We start from the raw sequence: 19,704 nt of genomic DNA on the forward strand, positions 1-19,704 counted from the left end.
TCTCTCTCTAAAAATAAATAAATAAATCTTTAAAATGATTGCTTTTGGACATATTGAATGTTTTTACATAGCCGCCTTCTTGGGATACAGGAACTAATAGGGTTTATTTCTTTCGATGCAAACAAAATAGACAATTCTTGGAAAAAAAGAGAGACTAATAGTTGAGGGTCAAAATCTATGTCTTTTTTAAAGATGTATTTATTTATTTTAGAGAGAGCGCAAGTGGAGAGAGGGGCAGAAGGAGTGGGAGAGGGAGAGAAGCAGACTCCCCACTGAGCACAGAGCCCAACACGGGTCTCAATCTCACAACCTTAAGATCATGACCTGGGCCAAAATCAAGAGTCAGATGCTTAAGCGACTGAGCCACCCAGGCGCCCCCAAACCTATGTTTTAATAAAGTCTCTCATCATCTCTGCTTAACTTTGTCTGTGGTTCTCAACTTTTTTTTTTGGTTCTGTATTTTTAGAAGTCCTGATCCTGCAGCCCAGGCCAATAAGGGCAGAATCTCTGGGGAGTGTGGACCAGGTTTCCGTGGTTTTGAAAGCTCCCCAGGTGATTGTCATGTGCAGCCAAGGCTGAGAATTTTGCAAAGTGAAGCAGAGAGGGTGAGAAGCTTGATTAAGACATGAAATGAGACCCCTAAAGTGTCAGGCTCTCTTTTTTCAAGAATAAGATAGTGGATATACTGGTAGGCTGTTGGAAAGCTCATTTCTCACTGGCACCACCTGATATTATTCAGAGATTAACATTTCACCCACAGAGAAGATGACCTGGTGAGTCCACTCCTGTCTGTATGCTGGAGGAAGAACCCACCTGATACTACTTTTGGGAAGATTTATTAGAGCATGTGGAGACATCATCTTGAATGAGTGTTTCCTGATGACATCCTCCCCTGGCACCTACTGAATGAGTCAAATATGAGATTTATAGGGGCTTAATAAAAGGTTTTATCTAGCTAGGTTGTATCATTAAATGGCAAACTAAGTGAAAAGCTTTCAACATGAAGGCTATCCAAAGAGAGCAAAGTGAGCAGAGCATGGGAAATGTTGAGCTACAGACGTGGCATACGATGAACAGGGGCTTTGAAGTCCAATAGGCGTGAGTTTGAAACTCAGCTCTGCCAAGCTCTGTGACCTTAGGCAAATTACTTAACCTCTCTATGCACGGATTCTTACCTGCAAAGCTGGCAGAGCGCCTGTGCCTGACACAAAGCAGAAATGAATGTTTTAAAATTACAGGCAATGTACTGTTCCAATATATGGAGGTGAGATACCTGGTCCAGCTGATGCTAAGGAACGTGTGGTAGGCAGAAGAATGGCCCCCCAGAGAGGTCTACATCTTAATTCCTAGAACCTGGGAACCTGTAACTATCTTACTTGACATGGCAAAAGGGATTTTGTAGATGTGATGAAGTTAAAGATCTTGAGATGCAGGAGATTATCCCGGATTATCCAAATGCCCAGTGTAATCACAAGGTCCTTCTAAGTGAAAGGAGCAGGCAGGGGAGAGAGAGATGTGACTGTTGAAGCAGAGGTTGCAGTGATGCAGTTACTGGCTTGGGAGACGGAAGGGAGGGCTGTGAGCCAAGGAATGCGGGCAGCTCTAGCAGCTGGAGGAGGCAAGGTAATGGACTTTCTGCTGGAGCCTCCAGAAGAAACGCGGTCTTGCTGATACATGGATTTTAGTCCACTGAGACCCATCTCAGACTTCTGACCCCAGAACTAAGATAATGTATCTGTGTTGTTTCAAGCCACGACATTTGTGGTCAACTGTTACAAGCAGCGATAGGAAACTAATACAGAAGATGAAACCAAATCTCTCTTTTTTGAAGATTTTAAGTAATCTCTACACCCAATGTGGGGCTCGAACTCATAACCCCAAGATCAAGAGGCTCATGCTCCACCGATGGAGCCAGTCAGGCGCCCCCAGACCAAATCTCTCTTTGGGCATTCAAAGATTCTGGGTGCAGGTTTTACAAGATGAAGATTTCACTCTTGAGTCCATGCCATTCAAAATCGGTTAGTAAAAAGTCCAAGGATTGTAATGATGATTTACTTGTGAGTGGATTTATCCGTCCTGGCCTCAGATGGCTTTGCTAACTCACATGCCCATCAAGCACGTTTGTAGCACATTCGCAAGGCCCGGGGACAGTCCTCAGAACCCTGCCCTATTTGCTGCTGTGTTGAGAAACTGCCTGGTGGCAAAACTACAAGGAAGGAAACTGGTTTCAGCCTATGAATAGCCAAGAAAGACAGCTCTTTAGGAGTATCAGAAGAAGTGTAAATTTAGTCAACTGTCCTGGAAGACAGTTTGATAATAGTATCAAAAAACATGTACAAAAAGCCTTGAGGGGTGCCTGGGTGGCTCAGTCGTTAAGCATTTGCCTTCAGCTCAGGTTATGATCCCAGGATCCTGGGATGGAGCCCCGCAGCGGGCTCCCTGCTCAGCGAGAAGCCTACTTCTCCCTCTCCCACTCCCCTGCTTGTATTCCCTCTCTCTGTCAAATAAATAAATCTTTTTTTTTTTAAGATTTTATTTATTTATTTGAGAGAGAGAGAATGAGAGAGAGCAAGCACATGAGAGGGGGGAGGGTCAGAGGGAGAAGCAGACTCCCTGCCGAGCAGGGAGCCCGATGCGGGACTTGATCCAAGGACTCCAGGATCATGACCTGAGCCGAAGGCAGTCGCTTAACCAACTGAGCCACCCAGGCGCCCATAAATAAAATCTTAAAAAAAAAAAAAAAAAGCTTTGAAAATGCAAGTACCCTGACTCAGCGATTCTACTTGTAGGAAAATTTATGGGAAAACAGCTTTAGTATGCATATCCTTCACCTGCTTAAAACAATTCTTCCATGGTTCCCATAATTACTTAGAGAATAACACTTGGGGAGACTGACAGGGGATTGCAGTAGGTAATTACGTCTGGCAGGTGTTTTTACTGACCATAGCTTGGTCTAGACGAACCTGCATTAGATTAACCTCAATGGTTCCCGAGCCACCTTTGTTAAATTTGATCTTTTCCATGATAATCACTGAAACGGTGATTGTGACTAACGCTTCCAATGTTAAGTCAGTGTCTGCCCTTGAACATTATAAACTATCATCCAATTTTGTGGCTTAAATTAAAAATTTTCTATGTGTAACTGAGCCATTAGGTAGTGAAAATTACCTATATTTTTACTTATCCAGTGACATTCGAATAATATGTTTGGCATGCAAAAATTGTGAATATAAATTATGCTCAAATCCAAGTGAGGAATCTTTATTCATTTTTTTCCCTGTTGTATCTGTTTCAGCCATATGTCTGGACCCAAACCCCATCAAGGAGAGACCAAAATTTACACAATATTCTTGAGTATGATGGCGGCTGCATTTGGAGTTTTGATTAAACTGCGCTACATGTGTGATTATTACTTGTAAACAGATGATTAGATATTAATTAGACAATAAGTGATTGTAAAGCACTTAGAAAATAAAAGTGTTTATAAATACCACCAAGTAATAGCAACAATAATTCTTTACTGACTACACAGCTGTTAATGTCAATAAGAATGATTTATTCCAGCTAAGGGCAACTTTAATTTATGCAAAAAGCTGCTATCCTATCTGTTTTGCTAGAGCAAAACCAAATGTACTATACTTATAACTGATTTTATAATCAGCATTTAGATAAATACATCTCATGTAGGTAAAAATAACTTACCTCTTTTAGGACCTTCTCAAACACAGGCACAACCATTGTGGCATGCTGTCTTTGAATGCTAAGAAATGGAGCTCCAGGGGTGCCTGGGTGGCTCAGTTGGTTAAGCGGCTGCTTTCGGCTCAGGTCATGATCCCGGGGTCCTGGGATTGAGCCCCGAGTCAGGCTTCCTGCTCAGTGGGGAGTCTGCTTCTCCCTCTGCCTCTTCCCTCGCTCGTGCTTTCTCTCACTCACTCTCTTTCAAATAAATACATAAAATCTTTAAAAAAAAAAAGTTTTGAAGTTCTGACTACTTATTATGTCTATTATTTTTTTCCCTAATGGATTGTATAGGTCATGAATCTGTATCAGCCTGGCTCTTGACCCACTGGTGAATCAGGCAATGCATCCAAGTTTATTTTTCTCTCCTAAGTAAATGCAAGCACCTACAGTGAGTCCAGGTCCATGGTTTTGGAGACAGGAAATTAACTGAATGAATATAAATGAAGAGTGCTTCATGTTGCATGAATTCAATAGAAAAGCGGTGAAGGGGCTGTTTGGGATGTGAAATATGCATGAGTTAGCTCAGCAGCCTTGTTAACAAAGCAAATATAACTAGATCGAAAAGTGAGGCAGTGTAGTTTGGTGGAAAACAGGGTTGAACTCTGATTCAAGAGACCTGGATTCAAGTGATAGTTTGGCCCCTTTCTGTGTGACCTTACTCAAGACACTTAACCTCTCTGATTTTGTTTGCCCATTTGAAAATTTTCAGTATTAAAACCTGTCCATCTTGGAGTGTTATTATGATTCAGTTCAATGTGTAAAAGTACCAAGTGAGAGGTGAAATGCTTTACACTGGAAAACATTTTTATTACCATAATTTTCCTGAAGTAGGTGAAGAGGATTTATGCATGGGTTTCATTATTTAGTATGGTGGAATTTTCTTTCCAGATTATTTCAGGTTTTATGCCCAAACCATAAGCCACATGTGGAAAACTGGGGAAGTAGCTCAAAACAGAACCATAAAAGTAACAAAATTCCATAGAAGGTAATAATGGTTTCCGGGAAACCCTAAGTTTTGTCAACTTTACCTTGCTTTTTCAATTTCCTTTCTTGCTTTGTGATTACTTTGTTATTTGGTTATATCTGAGGCAATGAGAAAAAATGAATGAGAAAGAAAAAGGAAAGGTGGAAGAAATAGTGGAGACAGGATTGATGGTAAGGAGGAAGGATTTGGAAGGGAGGAGGTTTTACATATGGCATTCTTGATAGATATTAAGAGCAGTATCATATATGTAAGGGTACAAACTGTAACTAAATAATTTAAAATTCCCAGTACGGGTTGAGCTAACATCTTTATACACTGGATATAAAATTTCTAGCAGGATGACTAAAGATTAGAAAATAAAAGGGAAAAAAAAGGTATTTTTAAAGAAGAGAAAGCTTAAGTGTAATGCCTACTTTAAAAAATAGGCTAACAGACATTTACATATGATGTTATGGCTCATTTGTATCCATATGAGGATATAAAATATATTTTGCCATAAGAAACAGATATTGACACTTTACGATGAGGCACTGAAATAGTCTTAATTGGAGATCTCCCAGAAGCAGATCCTGAGACAAAGATTCAAGTTCAAGTAGTTCCTTTGGGAAATGAGCCCAGGCCACAGCCACAAGAGTGTGGGCAAGGGAGACAAGGGAAGGAAGGCAGGCAATGGAGGGTGTATGGTCAAGCCAGCTAGCACGGTGGCAGCTGGAACTTAATCTCACTGGGCTCCCTCTGTGTACAGCACAGGATTCAGTCCTTCCACGTGAGGGCCGAGAGCACTGGGGTGTTTATACTTTCACTCCCGTCAGTCACTGGTCTGGTCGAGAGCTCTTAGGGATGTGGGCTGCTGATTTTCTGGCCCCTCAGCCCTGCCTCCCTGGTGCTGTTGGTGGCGGGTGGCGGGGGGTGTCTCCCAGGGCCAGAGAAAGCTCTGGGACAGAGAGACGCCGTTGCTGGTGGTTGTCGCCCATGATGAGGCCTGGGGGGATTGGGCTCAGACAGCTTGTGCTCTGAAGAGAGAATTTTAGTTCTTTAGCAATGGTGTTTTCGACAATTGGATGTTGTTGAAGTGATGAACACTGGCAGGAAGAAGAATGTCATTTGTAGGTCTCTTCCAAGCTGATAGGAAGATCGCTATGGCTTGGGTTCCTCGTCTGCAAAGGGGGGGCCACTATTCCTATCTGATGAGGTGTTGTGCTGTTTACAAGCAGCCCATGATAAGTACCGAGCATAGTGCTAAGAAGGTAAGGGGTACCAGATAAATGGTAGAAATAAAGACGAGCGTGCTTGTGAGGGGCATTGCTGATCTGACAAGTTCTAACCGAAGCCATGCCCTGCTTACACAGGGTACAAGACTCAGGAACCCTGTCCCCAAATGCTCCCTGGAGATTTTCTGAACAGCCTGCCTCCAACACGTTCCCTCCACTTCTACTAACTGGGGAGAGGGCTCCTCCAGCTCTGTCTGGCCCTCTCAGCATTCTCGTTTCCTCTCACTGAGCCCCTGCCTCTTCGTATGTGCTCATGTGCTACCGTCTGTCTGCCTCACCCCGACCCCATCCCCAGCCCTTCATCCCTTTTTCCTGACTATACGGGTAATATATACTCATCTTTTAAATACTTGCTATAGATGGGAACATAGGAAAACAAAAGCAAAAATCACCCATAATCCCATAGTTTAAAGATGCTACTATTAACATCTTGGTGTATTTCCCTCCAGTACTTTTTTCTAAGCATGTACATAGCCCATAATTGGGGTCATTTTTTGGTATCATATTCTGTGGCATGCTTTTTCCGTCTGACATAATGTTCCCATGTTCCCATAGCATTAGACTTTCTTCGAAAACATGACCGCTAATGCCGGTGTAATACTATATGAATGTGTTTCGTTTTAACCATTACTCTTATTGCTGTAATTTGTAAAATTTTTTTGCCTGTTATAATTCTGTATTAAGCATCTTTGTACACAATTATTCGTGTGCTTCTCTGAGTATTTCTTTGGGGATAAATTCCCAAGCGGAATTCCTAGGTCAAAGGGCATGAACGTTCTCAAGGCTGTTAGCATGTACTGACAAATATCTTGCATGGAGTTTTTAAGAGTGTTAACATGTGTATAGATTTGTGTAAGCATTACCATATCAGGATAGGGAACAATTCCATCATCCCAATAACTTCTCTTCTGTTATCCCTTGATAGTCATCCCCTTCCCCTCAGCATAACCCCTAGAGGGTTATGGGATATTTAATTCCATACTGTGGAATTAACTGGTCATTCTCAGCTAATCACCTTAATAGCATTAGGAAGCCCCCAAGTTAAAATAACTCCCACAAGGACCCCTCTAGACACCAGGACTCGGCGAAATAGGCAGGTGAACAAGTGAGCCTCCCATTCTAGAGAAGGAATTAGAGGACCAATTAGGAACCAAGCTGGCAGCTCAGTGGCCCAGAACCCTGCGGGAGTTAGAGGGTTAAGGGCTTTCCAGTGGGACTGTGTGGCTCTAGACAGCGGTTCTCAAACTTTAGCATATAGCAGCATGCCTCCAAAACCTGGAGATTTCATTGAAACCCAGATTCCTGGTCTCCACTGCCTGAGTTTTCTGATTCAGTAGATCTGGGGTGGGGAATAAGAATTTCTGACAAGTCCCCAGGGCTGCTCTTCCTACTCCTTTGGGGAGCACACTTTGAGAACTGCCGCTGTAAGGCAAAGCAATACTGAGATTAGATGAGCAATATCATGCCCATATCACCCAGCATGGTGGGAAAGGGCCTCCTAAAAGTATTGTGAGGTTTCGTTCTTCCAAGCTGAAGGACTTATTAGAACTAAACTTGCAGCTCCAGGTGTTTTGTGTTTCCAGGAGGGCAGACAGGGCAGGCAGGAAAGGGTAGGATGCCCCCTTTTCAGATGACGCAGTGTCACTGGAATTCTTGCATTATTGGAGCTCTCTTTAAGCATAGGTAATAACGGTGACGTCAAGTAACGTCATTCTCATTTAAAGTGCCAGGATCTGTAACTGTCAAACTGTAAATCTAGGCTGCAGAATCCATTTTTTTTTCTTTTAAGGCTAGCTGTCTTTGCTTATTTGAGGAGTAATGAAAATGAAGCCCATTATATTAGTATACCACATTCTAATTTACAAAGTGCTTTCACATGATACTTATTTGATCTCCCAAATTCTGTGAGGGAGGCAGGGCAGTATTTTTGTCCCATCCTTTGGACTACTGGCTTTCAAAGTATGGTCCTTGGACCTGCAGCATGAGTATCACCCACGGGGAACTTGTTAGAAATGCAATTGCTGGCCCCACCCGAGACCTACAGAAGCAGGTCTTGAGGGGCCAATAATTTGCATTTTTAACAAGCTCCCAGCTGATGCTGATGTTGCTGCTGCTGGTCCTGGACCACACTTGGATGAAAACCACTGCTATAGATTAAAATGAAAGATCTAGAAGCCCAGGGACTTAAGAGGACTCCTACCAAGGTGCTTTTTCTACACTACTACACCTGCTACATCCCAGCTCCTCCCCCATGTCCCCTGCAAATCCTTCCAATCCCAACTCTGCTTATGAGTTTGAGGCCCTGGGCAATTACTCTAAATTGCAATTTCCTCACCTGTGAAATGGGGCTAATAATAGGATCGACTTCTTTGGGTTCCAATGAATATTAAACAAAATCTGGGTAAAGGTACTTAGCACTGTACCAGTGCTTAATAAAATCAGTTACCATGAGTTTTATTAATGTTACTAGAAGTGTGTTATTTCGCTAGAATGAATAGCTTTGTAAGTTCTTCCAGGTGTGTCTTCAGCGCACCCCTCTTAAAATGGGAGATATACATGGGTGATTTAGACATTAAGGCGCATCGTGACTAACACCACAACTGGAATGTTTCTGGGATTGCCGTGAGCACTTGGCTGAGAGCAGGGTGCTTAGGAAATGGGATGCAGGACTGGTAAAAGGGGAGCAGGGGAATAAGAGACCAATTAATGGAAGAGTGCATTGAAAGGCAGACAAGGGTAACAAGAGTTCATTGAGGAAAAGCAGAATAGCCGGGGAGAGGGAGAAGTGGCCGAGGGAGGAAGCAACTGGGAGGGCAGTCAGAGGTGGGAGGCAGGTTGTCAGACAATCTACTTCCTTCAAAATACCTTCCAGGGCAGCCCCAGGGGTAGGCTCTGAGGTTGCACCAGGCCTCGGGGGGCCTGTCAGTGCTCTTTTTGCAGTCAAGGGGATGAACGCTCAGGTGCCCGCAATAAATACCCTGAGAGGCCCTCCGAGGCCAGCTGGCCCAAATGTTGCTTTGTCTTCAGGGTGACTCCTATTTAGCAAAATTCTGACTATAGCCCATCAAACACTCCTTCCAGGGAAACATGCCAGGGACGTGGTCCTTCTTGAGTGCAGGTCTGTTATGTTCTTCGTCGAGGAGTCCTGGGCTTCTCAGGAAGCGGTTTTATCTTATCTGGGTAGTGCAGCGCGGGTTCCTTGCCCCGCGTGGACAGGGACCTTTGCAACTGAATTAAGCAGAAGAAACAAAAGCAGCAAGTTCGGGCCCCGTGGGCACGGCTCGCCAGCCAATGGGGCTCGGCCGCTCCCCGGCGGAGTGGTACTATGATGACAGTAGCCAACCAGCGCGCTCCATGCAAATGAGGTACTGTATCCCGCACCCGCCGCTCCAGTGCTGTCTGGTTGTTATAGTGATAAACTGAGGCCTTGCCTTTTGGCTTTTCAGAGAAGGAAACGGGTGGGGGGTCGGGGGTAACCTCTTCACTTCCCCCAGCGAAGACAGACAGAAGGGGCGAAGAAGGGGGATGGGTGAAGAAGAGAAAAATACGTGACAAAGAAAACATTCTCTGCCTGGGAGGAGACTCATAGAGGGTGTAGAGCTGGAGGGAGCATTCACTGGCCATGCCAGTACTTACCACTGATGCTGAGTCAGAAACAGGTATCCCAAAATCCCTTTCCAATGAGCCTCCCTCAGAAACCATGGAGGAAATAGAGCACACATGCCCACAGCCTCGACTGGTAAGTAAAGACAAAGGATGCAAATGTTATGCTTGGCTATGACACAAAAGAGTTCCTTATGCGCCTGCAGCCAGCGAGGAAAACGATGCTTGGAGGATTTTCATGTAAATGAGAATGGAGCTACTGCCTAATCCTTCTCAGCTGTTTATACTTAGCTTCTATACCGGGGCGCTGCTCTCAGCTTACAAAGCATTATTGTATTGGCTGGGTAGGAAACGGGCTGCTTGGGCTATGCTGTTTTTCTGCCTGGGGAGGAGGGGATGGCCTTTTTCCTTTTAGGTGTATTCTCGTCTGAAGATAAAAATCCTACAGTGCGTTTTAAAATGGTATCCCCTTCGCAAAGCTTGAGGCGAGTCCGTTGTTAAGTTCTAAATTCTATCTGAGAAATGATTTGGTGCCCAACTCATTTGGGTGCCTCGTGCCAATTTTGGAAAAATGAAAACGATATGGAAGCAAAACTTACCCGTTTGTTTGAAAATTTCAAAATGAATAAGTAAAAGAGTCCCTTCGTGATGTATTTAGAAATAAGGTACCTTTTAAATGAAGCATCTCCGGACTGTGCTGGGAGGGTTTGTCTTCAGGTAGTGGGAACCCCGGGGAAGCTACGTTTACTACTTAAAAGGGGTTGTATGCCTTTAATAACGAAAGTGTGGAAACGGGGCACTCAGCTTCCTTCCATCTCAGTAACTGGTATCCCAAATTTGATCCGATTCTCTGCCACTGGGCATGATTATTTAGGCAGGTGTGGAAGATGGTTCTCAACCACCTCGGTGTATATCCTCAAGGAATCAAAAACACCAAATGGGGGGTGGGTTCTCTGTTGCTGAGAAGTCTTTCCTTCCCTGAAGTCTTGGGAAACTTGGAGAGACCTCTCTTTGAACCCTCAAGTCCAAGCGGCACACTAGGAGAGCTATCCTGTTTGCAGCAATTTCCCCCAGCTAAGAGGGGCCTTATTTTGATTAGCCATGGAGTTGGACCTTGGAAAGAGGTTTGTTTGTTTGTTTGTTTTAAAGTAGTGATGTAGCATTTTCTTTCAACTCCCTGAATGAGGGCTCATAGATTCCAAGACAGGCCCATCACGCAACTGTTATTTCTTCATAACGGTTACAAAGGTTCAAAGGCAGCCTTAGAACAACTTCCCAAAACATGAAAACGAATTTATATTAGAGTGCTGTGGGCTTTTCTTCACTGTGTTTCTATTTTATAAAATGTATTTTCTTAGGGCGGTTTAATATGAACTTCTCCCCAGCATTTGAGCCACTTACTGAATGGCATATATATATATTTAAAGTTAAACCCGCTGTTGAAATTTGCATCACACACCTTCCTAACAGGTAAAGGGCAGGGGAGAGAGGCAGCACCCAGGTCCAGTTTGTGCGTCGTCTGTTTCTCCTGCCCACTTCTTTTCCTTCCCTTTTTGCCTTTTAACTATTCTGCCCCTTGGTTGCTTCTGCCCGAGAGGGTGGGCAGAGGAAATCAAGAGAAGGAAGAACGTTGAAGTACTTTGCACTCTGACTTGTGACATCTCATCCTGGAGGAGACTCTAATGAACCCTGAAAAGCTGGCAGTGTTAAACCCCACCGTCCCTGCTCTTTTAGAAATGAGAAAACTGAGGTTCAGAGCATGTAAGCGATTTCCCCCAAAGTCACCTTGCTTCCAAGGGCTAGAGCTGCGATTTGAACCCAGAGGTCTACACTCGCCAAGTGGAAGATCTTGCCCTTACAACACACTCTGGAGTGGGGTACATTCCCTTCCCATCTTTCATGCAGCTCTAACTTAAAGTAGGAGTCGAACTGTGAAAGCTATGATTTTGATCTACCTTTGATGAAAACTTTCCATGTTGTCCATCATTATCATGGTCGTCTGAAATTTTGCTCTAAGTAGGGGCTGCAGCCAATTTATAAACCCCTACTCAATTTTTAGAATCACCTTTTCTCAGCCAGCTTTGATCACTGTAGGGGTATATTCTAAATTGAGATGTACACTTCAGAGCCCGACTTTCCTTTGCTGATGATTTTACTTGAATAGCTAAGGCACATGCTAACTAACTAAAGTTTGTTGATGGAGAGAGTGGCAAGTGAAAATGTTGAATAGCATTTCTTTTTATGGTGTTTAGTAGTTTCTGTTGATCTTTAGCTTTGCTAATACCTTCACATTTCAAATTGGATAAATTCTTTGTTTCTCCCAGCACCCACCCGTATTGCTCAAAATCACATGTGGGTTATTGCAGGTGTGGCTGATGAATTCCAAAGTTTCTTAAAGTTCATGAAAGACTTAACAGATATCCCTTCAGAGGACAGGCTCCTTCTCCCACTTGTTATCAAACTGAAATTCATACAGTTTAGAGGAAACAGGACTCAATAACAAAACATTGTCTGAAATAGAAGAGTAGCGGTTAGCAAAATGGTTCTCATTGTATTAGCTGAGGCACGCACTGGCTCCCCAAACTGGGACTTCACCTGGGGATAGCGAAAGGAAATTTCTGGGTATATAAAGGGTCATAAAGCTTTACTGCAAGTACTGGAATGTGAACTTATGTTGCTGATTGTCGTTGTCTAAGTACAAATTTTATTTAAGTCTCAGCAGTTGTGTCAAATGCCCTCTTTGTAATGAACTGTGTTGAAAAGCCGTGTACAGAGGCTCTGTGTCTATGTGCATTTGCCTATATATTTTCAGCCAAGGTTGTCTGTTGTGATCCTGTTTAACTCAGCCCGCATTGATTGAGTACCTACTACTCCCTGAGTCCTCAAACATTTTGTGATCTATGGGTTCTGGAAGAGACTGACACATAAACAGGTACTTTGCTTACGAGTTGATATGGGCACCACGTGCTCAGAGGTGTGTTAGCAGGTGCAGGAGGGGCAGAAAGGAGTGTGCTGACCTCCCTGTGAGTCAAAGTTTGCTGGGGGATGTGGAGTAGAAACCTGTCCAGTCATCAGTGTATCTCTGGTCTCTAATAGGGCCTGGCATAGCCCTTTAAGGAATTGAAGCGGGAAGCGGGCACGCATAAATAAGCAGGGCTTGGAAGCAATCTATATTTTAGATCTTTGTAACTAGCAAATTGATAAGGATATTGAGGGTGCGATGTAATCCTGTTCAAGGAGAGATTTTTCTGAAAGGAGTACTTGGAGTTTTTCCACCTGCCTTATTTTTCATTGGAAAAAAATGTCAGAAAGAGGAGTAAATAGAATTAAATAACACTGATAAAGAAATTAGAAAAGAGGGCTCCTGGGTGGCTCAGTTAAGCGTCTGCCCTCGGCTCAGGTCATGATCTCAGGATCCTGGGATCGAGCCTCGCATCGGGCTCCCTGCTCACTGGGGAGTCTGCTTGTCCCTCTCTCCCTGCTTGTGCTCTCTCTAAATAAATAAAATCTTTTAAAAAAGGAAATTAGAAAAGAAATAACAGGAAATTACCTAGGTTTTCTAATAGAGCTTATATCTTAGGATGTAATCTAATACCCTTACTACTTTACCATGGTGTTCAGATTTGGGATGTTTCTGAGAACTTATCTTTCCATTGTTAAAATATTTATTCTTGATCCTTGACTTGTTATCCCTTCTTTGCTCTTTACTTGCTTAAACATGATGCAAGGTGACTCCTAAGCTTGTTTGTCAGGAAGAGAAACCGAGTGGCCATGGGTGGTATGATGTAATAGCCCTCCTTGGAGACCCAATTCCTGAGGGATGAGGATGCTTTGTGGGCAAGGACGGTGTCCTCATATTTCCCCAACTCTGATTGTGCCTGGACAAATCCTCTGGGCCCAACAGATACCCCATAAACCCTTTCTAACATGGCCCAGCCACCCCGGAAGTTGTCTGCTTGAGGATTCGGTTAACAACCTTGGTCAAGTTCTTCTAGGAGTGCCTTGTGCTGTGAGAAGGAAGTTGTAATTCTAGCTTGCAGTGGTCACTTCCATGAAGATGGATGTACCACCGATCAACTGAGAAGGTCTTGGAAATAAAAAAAGAGCTGGTTCGATATGCCACATTAGCAGGAGTTCATTCCAGGCTTTACTTCAAAGTGGAGCTGTGCCAAGAGACTGCTGTCTTGCCGAAGGTGCATTATGTCAGTCGGGAAGTAGGATGCTCACCCGCTAATGCTCAGAAAGATGACTGGATCTCCAGAGACATCAGTGGCTTCCTTTACTAGTATCACCATCTATTTAACCACTCAGAGCAGCATGTATTTTAAAAGGGAGATACTTAATGTGCTGTGTAGGTGAAATAAACAACCATGAGTTTCCTTGGGCATTTACTGTGGTCAACTGGAATTGTGCCCAAGGTTATTATTAGACCTCTTCCTGTTGGTCTCGCTCCAAATGCAACTTCCATTTCTTGCAGATCGATACTAGTCAGGCGTACTGAGCATGGAATCAGTGAATCGGTTCCTTCTATTCCTTTAAGTTCTTTCACCATCCCTCCAGTCCCTCCCCCAGTTTGCCTAATGCTAAAGTCCTTATGGAGGAGCTAAATCTAAATCGGTAAAAAGATGGGTAGGTTCTTTGTTTCATTTTGGTGTTGGTGCGTATAGCAATGAGAAGGGCATATGTGTCTTCATCCAGGCAGTGAGGAGGATTTAAAGTGCTCAGTGATGTTGGGCTTTAGAAGGTACCTGAGCGAAAAGTCAGTCCCCTCTCAACAGGATCCAGTCACCCAGCTGGTTAGCAACTTGCACGTATAGCAATGGCCCAGGTGGTGTGGGGTGAGGAATAAAAGAAGTAATCCACTGTCCCTGCCCTGGAAGATCATTCCCACTTCACAGAAGACAGTAGTTTGGAATGTGGAAGCATGCCAGGATGCTGAAATCCCTGGTAAGAGAGGTGGTTGGTTTTTTTTTTTCTTTTTTGTAAATTTGACTTTAATATGTTGGACTTTACACGGTTTTTTTTTTTTTTTTTTTTTTTTTTTTTTTAAGATTTCATTCCTTCACCTGTCAGAGAGAGCAAGAGAGCACAAGCAGGGGGAGCAGCAGGCAGAGAGGGAAGCATACTCCCCGCTGAGCGGGGAGCCTGATGCGGGGCTCGATCCCAGGACCCTGGGATCATGACCCAAGCTGAAGGCAGACGCCCAACCGACTGAGCCACCCAGGCGTCTCTTTTACACAGCTTTTTAGCAACACTTTATCCATTGAGCAGAAGCAGGAAAGATTCCATTCACTTGATCCCCAAGTTGAGACAAATCCCTGCATTTGAAGATACAACTTGCTGATCCAAAAACATTTTGGGACATGGAAGGGATCAGTCTACTTTTGAGGGGATCTTAAGTCCCTTTTGTAGGTGTAGACCAGCGTTGTCTAGTAGAAATACAATATAATCTAAAATTTTCTAGTAGCCATGGTTTAAAAAGTTTAAAAAGGTGAAATTAACTTTAATAATACATTTTCTTTAGCCTGATATATCCAAAATATTATCATTTCAACATTCATCAGTATCAAAATAATGAGGTATTTTATGTTCTTTTCTTTATACTAAGTCTGAAATCAGGAGTGTATGTTGTACTTGCAACACATCTAACTTCAGACTAGCCAGTTTGAAGTGCTTAGTAGCCGTAGGTGGCTTTAGAGGGAGCTCAGACACCTGCACAAGCCTGTGAAGGATGAGCTCAGAGAAGCCACAATGATAAATACATTTCGTGTCGTCTAGCACTCACACACACACACATATATTTACTTTAGCGAAGAAACCACTTTACTTCATATTTTGCACTTTTAAAAAAATTTTATTGTTTATTTATTTGACAGAGAGAGACACAGTGAGAGAGGAAACACAAGCAGGGGGAGTGGGAGAGGGAGAAGCAGGCTTCCCGCCAAGCAGGGAGCCTGATGCGGGGCTTGATCCTGGGACTCTGGGATCATGACCTGAGCTGAGCCACCCAGGCACCCCCATATTTTGCACTCTTAATATTTCCTTTTGCCCTATTGTGTTTTGGTTAGGAGGCTCACCAAAGGAGAATTATATTAAATTTGAAGTTATGGATGGGGCGGTGGAGAAGGAGAGAACGGGATGAATATGGGAGACACTAAGGTCAACACCCCAGGGATTTGATAACTGAGTCTGAGGGTTAGCCAGTATCAAGGAAGACTCCATTTTCTGGCTCCCTCAAGTGGGAACCATCACTCAGGTGTAGTATCGGGACAGTAGTTTGTAAGAGTTCTGTTGGGGATGCCATGGAGACTTTGACTTACAAGTGTCTAGTCAATGTTTGGCTTTGGAACTCAGGAGAGAGTTCTGAGCTGGAGTTGGAGATCTGGCTGAGGTCAGCATGGAGGAGATGGAAGTGAAATTGAAGTAGTGAAACTGATGGGAGTGAAATTGAGTCAGACAGTTTTTGGACTAAGAAAATGATAATGGAAATGGTTAGCTAGCAAGAGTGCCTCAGGATAATCCTACTACAGGGTAATTCTAGAAGATAACTGACTCTGAGCCATACTATCAGGTTTTTAGAAGGGGGAAGAATAGTAGAGCTGTGATTAAAGCTATTAGGAGGCTCCTCATATCTGCCTGTCTTTATATGAAATCTGGTTAAATTAATTTACTTGATCCCAGAATCTTTTCAGAATGGAACCCTGAGGAACACCATTTAAAGAGCCAGTAGAGGAAGGATCATGAAAAGAAGACAGGTAGTTGTCTAATATCTGGGAAATCAGGGGGCCAACAGCAGGATAAGTTCTGTGGTGGGAACATCCAATAGAACCAAATGCAGCAGAGAGATTAAATGAGATAATGAGGAAAATTACCCTCATTATTTAGAAAGAAGAGGTCAATGGTGGATGTTTCAGTGATGTGATGGGAGCAGAAGCCAGATGGCAATGAGTTGAAGAGGCTTTAGAAGGTGGGGAGGTAGAAGCTTGCCTGAGAGGGTAAGCAGATACAATGTGTAGGATCCAAAGGTGGATAAATCAGGATTTAGGGTTGAGAGAGGCTAGCTTTTTTTCTCTTCCTTTTTTCCTTCTGTATATCCTCCTTTGCTTCCATTCTTCCTTCCGTTCATCCAGTGTGCCAAGGCTTTTGGTTGGCTCATTCTTGTAAGATGGTAGTAACTTGTACTTGAATATAAACGGCATAGAGCCAGCGGGAGAAAGTGAAAGTGATAAGGGGAAAATGAGGAAGGGAGTGAGCATTGGGCTGGAGACGTTGGGTTCTAGTGAGCAAGTGGAAGAATTGGCTTCAGGTAGGAAAAGAGACTTCTTTCACCGTGATAGTGAGGAAGCTGGCAAGGATGTTTTGGGTAAGGAGTTTTAAAGGGAGAGGGTATTGAATGTTGGTTGAAAGCCTGTCTTACCTGATAGCTTCAGTCTTCTCTGTGAAGGTGGAGGTGAAGTTAGTGCTAGGTTCTGGCGGGTGCAGAAGTGTAAGTATGGGATAGCCTGAGAAGTTGGGTCCAACCCCAGGGTTATCCAGAGGCCTCCAGGCTAGGGGTGGGGCTAGGGAAGGGTGGGAAGGCTGAGTGGTTCCTGATGAGATGTGGTTCCAGTGAGAGGGAATGGATCCGTTCCCTTATGGCTTCTGGGGCTCCACACCAACCCCCGAGATCAAGGCAGATCTAGATTGGGAGCTCCAGGGGGAGCTGGGCTGGCCCACAGTGGAAGGGCTGGGGCCTGGCAAGACAAGTATGCTGCATCCTGGTCTTTGCTTGCTGGACCCCACAGTCTCATTCCGACTTGAGTTTTGCCGTTGACTTACTGTGTGGGCTTAAGCCAATTGCTTCTCCTCTCTGGACCTCCATTCTGTCACCTACGATGGGCTGAAGAGATGATCTTTCCCAGCTCCAAGATGGTGATTCTAGCTTCCCTAGCCATGGAACATGCTCCATCCCAGTGCGTTCTGTTTGATCTCATGCTCTTCTCACAAATCAGGGCCACCCCAACCCTCCCCTCCTTTTGGTTTTATCCATTTGGGGTAAAAACAGGTTGAATGATCTTATGGCAGGACACATCGGCTACATATGAATAACAAATGTTTGCAAAATACTCTGGAACTTTACATTAGTGTTGTACAAACCCGTTGTCTCCCACTTTATTCTTCAGATGCTTCTTCAGAAAGTGTTCTGAATCACATGCTGAACATTCTAGTCATTGTTCAAAGAAACCTAGGTTGAATCTCTTCTTAATGAGAACAATAACCTAATTGATTTCGTAATACTGAAGTTTGAAATACTGGGTTTTCTTTGAGGCACGGCAGTGTGGCATTGAGCTCTGGGGGCCTTCTCTAGCCATCTACACTTATGCTTCTGGTTAAAGTCCAACGGTGGCTCGGGCCATAGGCTTGAAACTTTTGAGTCTTTCTCTCATGGCACCTTGGTGAAAACTTCTAGGTGCCTCTTGGTGAAAAGAAAATGTAGAAAAAAGATTTATTCCATCTGATGGCTGGGGGCGAGAGGAAAAGGAGAAAGCAAGGAAGGTAGGAGCAAACCAAGTCATTGCAAGCGAGGCCTATTTTCTTGCAATAATCTCCCAGGGAACAGCCTCTGCCTTGCTAGGATCTGATTACCCGTTGTTAGTCTCAGACCATAGCATTATTGTTTTAACATTTCTACCTTCCTCTTTATCCCAGCATGAGACAGGTTGTATGGGAGGCTGGGGAAGCTGACCCTGCTTGGGGATAAAGAGACAGTTGAACACTCAACAATCTGGAAGGCACACTTGAAAACACAGTAATTAGAAAATAAAGCCACAAGCCCAGTTAGTGTGCACCTGTGTAATAATGTGCCGGGCCACACGGGGCCAGCCCAGTGAGCCGGATTCATTTTCATATCCTCTCCGCCCTCCCACCCAAGTCTCTGACTTGGTGTTTTTGTTTTCCACTGAGTAATTCATGCACGTTGAACCTGACATCCATGTAACTGTGCTGATGTCTCTTTAAGCTGACTTTTAAGAAGAAGAACAACAACAATAATGGGTTAATAGAAGTATTGTGAATGATGTGGAAAGCCTGTTCCTGGTACAGGCAGGCTTCTGTGCTTATCTCTAGTCTGCCTGATACTGACTGTAGGCACAGTCACGTGATACTGAATTCTCTCGTACGTCCGCATTATTTTAGTTAAAAGGGAATTATTCTATGCTGGACTTAAGACTAGGGGTCTCACTCATTGTCCTCTGTGGGTAAATGGGGGAAATGGTGTACACTGTGTTAGGTACTGGTGCTGGTGCCTTTTCCATGTTCCCTCGTCTAACCGGGGTGCAGACCTGTGAAGTAAGAATTACTATTCTCTGCGTGATAAATAAGGAAACCAAGAATTAAGTGATTCCCCAAAGATCAAGTACTAACTGATAAAGCTGGGATTTCAAATGAGTTTTGTCTGACTTCTAAAGCCCCCTGTTTCCACTACACCCGGTTCCCCAACATCAGCGAGCAGAGAATCACCTGCTCACGTTTCCAGGTGAGTCGGAAGCAAGGTGTTTTTGCGTGCACTTTGACAAATGCTGTATTTAGCTCTCCTGTGTCACATTGTCCGCCTTCGGGACCAGGAATAGAAACAATTAAGATGGCCTGGCTCTTGGTAGTAAATTTAGAACTTCAAAGTAAATATTTTTGACCCTGCAAGTCTTCTCCTAGTAAATTTGTACATATGGCCACAAAAGATGAGTATTAGGATGATCTTAGCAGCATTATTTATAATAACTCCAACTGGAAATGACCCAAATCCCCAGCAGAAGTAGAATGGACAAACTGTTGTATTTTCACACAATGAAATGCTACACAGCAATGGAAAAGAAGAATCTACAGCCACGTGCAAAAATATGGATAAATCTCACAAACATAATATTGAATGAAAGAAGCCAGACGCAAAAGAATATACAGCGCATGATTCCATTATCCATGAAGCATTTTAAAAGTAAGCACACCAGCCTGTGAGTTTAGACGTCAGGATAGCTGAGAGAGCACAGGACGGATGCTGTCATTGGTTGGTTACTTGATCCGGGTGCTGCATATGCTCATTTCGTGAAAGTTCGGAGTTACACCCTTAGG

General features: G+C 43.8%; 1 protein-coding gene across 1 annotated transcript in view; it reads left to right on the top strand.

Annotated features, from left to right (window-relative positions):
* Positions 1 to 9,619: 9,619 nt before the first annotated feature.
* PCYT1B (phosphate cytidylyltransferase 1B, choline) overlaps positions 9,620 to 19,704 on the top strand; it is a 109,519-nt gene continuing 99,434 nt past the window's right edge. The window contains exon 1 of the mRNA XM_021705676.1: positions 9,620 to 9,736. Coding sequence (XP_021561351.1) covers positions 9,620 to 9,736 — 117 coding nt within the window. The remainder of the gene's footprint in view (positions 9,737 to 19,704) is intronic.

The sequence above is a fragment of the Neomonachus schauinslandi genome, chromosome X, assembly GCF_002201575.2.
Source record: "Neomonachus schauinslandi chromosome X, ASM220157v2, whole genome shotgun sequence".
Classification (NCBI taxonomy): Eukaryota; Metazoa; Chordata; class Mammalia; order Carnivora; family Phocidae; genus Neomonachus; species Neomonachus schauinslandi.